Raw genomic sequence first — 7270 nt, forward strand, 5'->3', positions numbered from 1 at the left:
CCAATTAGAAGAAGAACCCTAAAGAGAGTTTCATTCTGATTGTTTTAATCCGGTTCGATTTCGAAATGTCGAGTTTGAAACCATCAACCCCAGTTTGCTTAGTTCCTCGGGAAACATCCCATATGTAAGAGGGCAGTTTCGGAATAAACTAAAATGGTCTTGTTTTTATAGGAACAGAACACTACACACACCAACCACAGTGCCAAAGACTAAAAACAAAGCTAGAGAAGAAGCTGTGGTCTTCATCTGTGTGCGGTTTTCACACTCTGGGAAAATATGGATCCAGACGCCTTCTCAGCGAACCTCTTCAAGTGGGACCTACGAGGCATGGTTGTTCCGCCCACCCGGGCTCAGCTAGAAGCCTCCGTGACGCCTCAAGCTGCCGCTGCAGCTGCGGCTTACGCTGCCGTGAGGCCGCCGAGAGAGCTTGGAGGGCTTGAGGACTTGTTCCAGGCTTATGGGGTCAGATACTACACGGCGGCGAAGATAGCCGAGCTCGGCTTTACTGTGAACACCCTTTTGGATATGAGGGACGGTGAGCTTGACGACATGATGAGTAGCCTCTCTCAGATATTCAGGTGGGATTTGCTTGTGGGTGAGAGGTACGGTATCAAAGCGGCCGTCAGAGCCGAGCGTCGCCGCCTCGATGACGAGGACTCGAGGCGCCGCCCCGTCTCCGGCGACACCACCACCAATGCCCTAGATGCTCTCTCCCAAGAAGGTTCGTTAGTCACTATTTACATGAATACCTAGAATGACAATTTACATGTTAGCATAAAATTATACACGCAATATTTCATCATAAGATGCAAAATTATTTAATCTTAATTTGTTACAATATTTCATCATAAAACATTTTTTTTTATACGAATCGAACAAAAAAACTAATTTTTATTTAATAATATAACATGTCAAACTATTTAATTGTTACCATATTTCATCATAAAACATTTTTAATATGTATGTATATGACATGGGGTGCATGGGATTGTAGGGTTGTCAGAGGAGCCGGTGCAACAAGAGAAGGAGATGGTGGGGACCGGCGGAGGGGCCGCGTGGGAAGTGGTGGCGTCTGCAGGGGAGAAGCGGAAGAAGCAGCGAAGGACGAAAAAGGGGCAATATAGGAATTTCAATGGCATCGGAAGGGGGCATAATAATAATGATCATAATGAGGGTGTGGACGACGAGGACGACAACGACATGGACGACATGAATGGGCACGGGAACGGTGGAGGAGGGGGGTTGCCGAGCGAGAGAGTGAGGGAGCACCCGTTCATTGTGACTGAGCCTGGGGAGGTGGCACGTGGCAAAAAGAACGGCCTAGATTACCTCTTCCATCTCTACGAGCAGTGCCGTGATTTCTTGATCCAGGTCCAAAACATTGCAAAGGAGCGCGGTGAAAAATGTCCAACCAAGGTACGGAGTTTACCCAACCTCCCGTCTTCATAACCTAGTTGCATACGCTGATTTATACTGTGGTAAATAGTAAATACTAATAGTAACCTGTCGCATACCTGGTCAATGTGGGCCCATTTCCGCAAGTACAAACAATTACAATCTAGTGGGCCGACAGTTTCAATTGGAAAGGCCTGCTGACAGCATCAATATAATGTTTGAACTAACTCTGGACCGGGTCTGAATTTTTCATTGATTATGTCGGAGAGTAAGTTCACAATAATTTGTATAAAAAAAAATTGGGTTTGTGAATAAGATCACATTTTAATCCTACTTTGGTAAAAATTTGATCTGATTTGTTAGAAATATATAGTGATTCCCATAATGATGTTAGTATGACGTAGAATTGGATAATTGGTTGGCTTAATAAAGGTAGAGATTTTCACACTCCCGTTTTGTTCGTTTGCACTCCGATCTTTATTATATTTTGATGATCTATCATCTACTTTTATTTCCCAAGGTAGAAAAACAATAGAAAAGTGCAAACCGATAAAATCGGAGTGTGAAAGTCGCCACCCTTAGGTATCCGATATTTGTTAATAATGAATAATTTATCTTGTGAACTTGACAAGTGAATTGTTGTATTTTGGTTGTGTGGACATGAATATTGTGCAGGTAACAAACCAAGTGTTTAGGTTTGCCAAAAAGGCAGGGGCAAGCTACATCAACAAGCCCAAGATGCGACACTACGTGCATTGCTATGCGCTGCATTGCTTGGACGAGGAGGCCTCCAATGCACTGAGGAGAGTTTTTAAGGAGAGAGGTGAAAATGTGGGGGCCTGGAGACATGCATGTTACAAGCCTCTTGTAGCCATTGCAGCAGGCCAAGGCTGGGACATTGATGCCATCTTCAATTCTCATCCCCGCCTCTCCGTTTGGTATGTTCCCACCAAGATCCGTCAGCTTTGTCACACCGAGCGCAACAATGCCACAGCCTCTAGTTCTGCCTCCGGTGGTGGCGGTGATCACCTACCCTATTGATCAAAGTGCATGCCCCTCGATATGAGTTTGAAGAAAGAGAGAATTTGAGGAAATGAACTAGTGGGTTTTATGTACTTGTAGGTTAGAACTTAGAACGGAGACGGTTATATGGATGAGTATTATTTAGGATCTTTGTGTACTGATGTTTCAAAAGTTAGCTATATTTAACTGTTTTTACTAATATACCACAATGATAATATCGAATGTGCTTGTAAATGGAATGTGTAATTGTACGCATTTCTTTTAGAGCACTTCCACCCACGGTGCTATGGCAAAGGGTAAGGGCAAGTAAGGGCAGCACTATTCATGTGAATAGTGATTGCCATACCTTTTTTTATCTTGCTTTTCCACCAGTTACCATGGCAACCTAAAGGTAATTACTATTCATATGGGATTAATTTTATTTATATGTATAAGATTAATAATAATAAAAATTATTTATTTATACGTTAGCGCTGACGTCATCACCCTCAAGCAACAACTCGAGTTGTTCTTGCCTTCAGGCCTATCCAGACTTGGTAGAGCCCACCATCTGCCCGGGCTGGACTGCTGTGTTGAAAATGGTTTTTGAGATATGAGGGGCCTTTTGCCTAAGCTAGGCTGCTAGGGTGAAAATAACTATGTTTCAAAGTTTTTTTTTTTTATGAGATCCTTTTTAAAATCTGTTCTGTTGAATGTTTTGTTATTTATCATCCTTCTTGTACTTAGATCATATGAAAGACCTAACAACTACATCTAAGGTAACTTTTATTATTTATAGCTACATAGATAATCCTCCTAGAGTTGCGTATGCAACTTTTGTCTAAGCAAAGTCTAGTTTAGAGACTTATGTAGGGTCTCAAGAATCTAGGTTGTGTAGTTGTTTAGATTTCGGCCCTCTTTAGTATCTAAAAAAGTTATATAGCCCCACTAACATTGTTAACGATTGTGAACTATTGATTGACATGAAATCTATATCAATTAAGGACTACCAATTCTTCGTGTATGTGAATTTTAATTTGAGATGAAGCGGAGCGATGATTTTAAATTAGGATAGGGGTGTGAGGGTAGGGCCTAATGTATGGATTGTAAATAGGACTTGAGCAACAAAAGTTTACTCATATTTTTTTTCGTGGATGGGTCATGTCGTTGACTCACCGAACCAATAATTCAGTTACAAACTGGGATGGGCTCGTTGTCAAAATCCGTTTAAGCCCATAATTATAGCAGCCCTGGGTGCAGAAGATGACAATGCTCTCCAAGAAACGACAGCGAACCGGCAGCAGGACGAGTCACTTCGCCGCTTATTTCAAACGTGACAAAACGACTGACGTTTGGTAGAAACCAAAACAAAAAACCGGCGCTTAAATTCAAAAGTTTAAAAAGAAATTCCCTTCAAACTGAGTGTGATGACATTCCCGCCAAATCATGGGAAGCCATAGGAGATCATCTGATACTTCTGCGCCGGAGCTCCGGTCAAAACTCAGAAGAGTCGTCTCCGGCCACGAGCAAATGAAGATCGCGTTCCACCAGCTCAAATCTCAGATCGGAATCGGTCTCTTCCAAGTATATATATCTAATTTCTCTCAAATTTTCAATTTCATGTGAATTCAAACTGATACATATATTTCTGAAATTAATCGCAATTACATTGTTTTGTATAATCATGGAGGCGGAAGAGGTCTTCGCCTCTCTCGCAATTCCATTGATGAAGCTTGTAGGTCTCAAGACGGTGGAGATGGCGAACGAGGACCGATTCACCACCATCATCATCCCAGCAAACACCAATTCTCATCACCAGGTTTCAACTTCAAAAACAATTACATCTCAACGTCACCTTCTTTTTCTTATTTTTTAACAAAATTTAATTTAAATTAATCGCAGAGTTTCGGATCTGGATCGTCGGATCGGAACCGTCTCTCTGTAAAAGAAGAGATCTGCGCTGCCAAGGCCGCCATGGCAGGCAAGCTCGTAATGGAGAAGCAAAAAGATCAGCTGGTTCAGCTGATCCGGATTCTCAAACGAATCGAGACTCAAGTCAACGCTCGCCAGAGCCACATGGTCCAAACCCTAACTCACCGTCGACTTTACCTCCATAAGTTCTTCCACAGAGCGATCGATTATCTATCCACCGTTGACCGCGTTGACTACCAGACCTTTCGAATTTCAGTATTGAAGCTCCTCCGAGCAGCGTTTCACGAAGTGGGTGCGGTGCTGGGCTCGGTGGAGAGCGATGTGGAGGAGCTTTTGCAGGATTTGGGCGCTCAGATGTGTGATCCCATGGTGGAGTACGTGGAGGGTGTTAAGGCTGATTTGAGTGATGGGGGTTGTGTGAGGTTAGTGGGCTTGGTGAAGGAGATGGCAATGGCGGCGAGAGAGGTGAGGGTCGAGTTGGAGGCGGCGAGGAACAAGGCCTCGTTTGCAGAAGCGAGCAGATTTGAGGCTTTGAGTAGGCTCCGTGAAGCAGAGGACAATGTGAGCAAATTGAAGGAGCGTCTCAAGTTGCTGCCTGAGCCCAATAAGGCTTCTTCTGCCAAAGTAACCAAGGCTTTTGCTCCACACAAGGTACCAGCCCTTGTCTTTGTTGCATTTCAGATTTAATGTTGGATATGCACTATTGCTCCTATTAGTTGCAGTGACACATTAGATGATGACATCTAATCTAGTTAACTAATAACTACTTAGTGAATTTGAGTAAAGCTAGAAGGATTATGTTTGTTAACCGTATTAGTTGATCTCATAATTTTGAAATTAAGATGTTGTTCGTCATAATAATTGATGTAATAAGTACATATCAATTGCCGCATCATATGATTTGTTACTACTGTAGTTGTTTAACATTTTTCACACCATTTAGCCCTTATTAGCTACTAAAAACCCTTAACTCTGTGAGATGCATACTTAAATCTACAATGTCCTCTCTGTTTTTTTTGTTCATGTGAAGTTTCTAGGCATGGAGAAAGAACAAACAAACGATGAGAAGCTGTTGTGGGCGCTGTTGGAAAAGAAAAGGAAGTATCAAACACCCGAGAGCCCACTTGGACCCAGCGAGCTTCTTCCCCTTCCTTCAATTTATAAGCGCCAAAGATCAACCAGGGCAAAGCCAACAGCAGTAACTAGGACTTATTCACCGAGTGCAAGAACCACCCCACGTTTGGATGCTCGGATACTCTTGGGCTCATCTCCTTCGGCGACAATTCAGAAAGCTGCTCCACTCCAGCAAATCTCTCCCAAAATGCATGCTTAACAAGGTGTGGATTTTTGCCGTTTATTTCTCAGTTTCAATGTCTAGGATTTGGACTTGCCCAATGAGCATGCATAAATCATTTTCTCTGTTTTATGTTTGTTTGTGCGCTGTTTTTGTCCTTTTCAGAACTTTTAGTAGGGTCAGGTCAGGCCAGGAGAATAGGAGACAGACAGAAAAGTAGACAAATTTTGGTGGGTTTAGAGAGATTTGGTTTAAGATAATATTTTGGACCTGAAAAGTTTTATTCCGAAAAATGTGTAGTTTTATATTAATATCCACTATTGATAATGGGGAAATTTGAGTCTGTGGATAAAAAATATTCAAAACCACCCATCCCTAGCTCTACATTTCGTCACTAGGTTCTAGGCAGGATGGGAACTATTTCTTTATTACTTGGAGAATATACATATATTAGATTCGATGCCATCTTATCCCCTGCTGCCGAAAACCACATGGTCCACTGAGAATACATGGTCGATGCTCCAATAGAAAATGTAATAGACAAGAATTTCTCATAATTCGGTATCATATTATAATTCTGATACGCTTAATCACTCTCAAACTATACAATTTAAGTAAATTTAATTTTATAAAAGTTTTTGAATGTCGGACCTTTAAATTAATTGATCATATTCCATATTCCACAGTGCTTATGCACAAGATTGACATGCTTTTTAAGTATGTTTCATTTTAATCATGTCATTTAAAAAGTGTGAATTTACCATATTCTCTTCATTTAATTAATAATTTTAATTCTTAATGTTTGCATTAACTAAGGGCATTTTCTGGTATTTTGAATATTTCACCATTTTCTGGTATCTATATATATAAAGCAAAAGGCAGAGAATAGTGAAACATTCAAAATACCAGAAAATGCCCTTAGTTAATGTAAATATTAAGAATTGAAATTATTAATTAAATGAGGATAATATGGTAAATTCACACTTTTTCATATTTAAAAAAATTAAAATTAAAAGAAAAATCAGATAATGGCCTATTTTTATGGAACACAACTACCCATTATCTTTTTTAATTTTAAAATAAATTTTAATTTTTTTTTAAAAAAGCCTCTGCAGGCGCGGAAGCGCGTGCGGAGAGGCTAGTATAGATAAAGCAAAAGACAGAGAATGGTGAAACATTCAAAATACCATAAAATGCCCTTGGTTAATGCAAACATTAAGAATTGAAATTATTAATTAAATGAGGATAATATGGTAAATTCACACTTTTTCATATTAAAAAAAATAAAAATTAAAAGAAAAATCAGATAATGGATCCTATTTTTATGGAACACAACTATCCATTATCTTTTTTAATTCTAAAATAAATTTAAATTTTTTTAAAAAAAACCTTTCACATGCGTGGAAGCGTGTGCGGAGAAGCTAGTATATATAGATGCAGAGACAAAAATAGTATTTTGTATTATATTTAATTTCCACCTTTCAATTATTCCTCACTTAAAAAATGAACATACTGAAAAAACCTTCTTCTTATCCTCGCGCAATAACTCCTTACCAAACAGAAAAATGAAAGACACGTGTGATTTGACAACGCATATTAGGTGGAAAAAAAGTCAAGAAGCTGATAATGATGGTGGAGTGGGAGCCA

At 40.0% G+C, this 7270-nt stretch overlaps 2 protein-coding genes across 2 annotated transcripts; both read left to right on the top strand.

Annotated features, from left to right (window-relative positions):
- Positions 1 to 177: 177 nt before the first annotated feature.
- LFY (floral meristem identity control protein LEAFY) lies at positions 178 to 2619 on the top strand. Its single transcript, XM_021973641.2, has 3 exons — positions 178 to 721; positions 995 to 1416; positions 2071 to 2619. Exons 1-3 carry the CDS (start codon positions 277 to 279, stop codon positions 2434 to 2436), a joined length of 1233 nt encoding a protein of 410 aa, XP_021829333.2. The 5' UTR covers positions 178 to 276; the 3' UTR covers positions 2437 to 2619.
- A 1162-nt stretch (positions 2620 to 3781) lies between these two features.
- Positions 3782 to 5753, top strand: LOC110769641 (uncharacterized). Its single transcript, XM_021973669.2, has 4 exons — positions 3782 to 3981; positions 4088 to 4216; positions 4300 to 4980; positions 5360 to 5753. Exons 1-4 carry the CDS (start codon positions 3844 to 3846, stop codon positions 5660 to 5662), a joined length of 1251 nt encoding a protein of 416 aa, XP_021829361.1. The 5' UTR covers positions 3782 to 3843; the 3' UTR covers positions 5663 to 5753.
- The last annotated feature ends 1517 nt before the right edge of the window (positions 5754 to 7270 follow it).

Source organism: Prunus avium, chromosome 5 (assembly GCF_965620075.1).
Source record: "Prunus avium chromosome 5, drPruAviu1.hap1.1, whole genome shotgun sequence".
Classification (NCBI taxonomy): Eukaryota; Viridiplantae; Streptophyta; class Magnoliopsida; order Rosales; family Rosaceae; genus Prunus; species Prunus avium.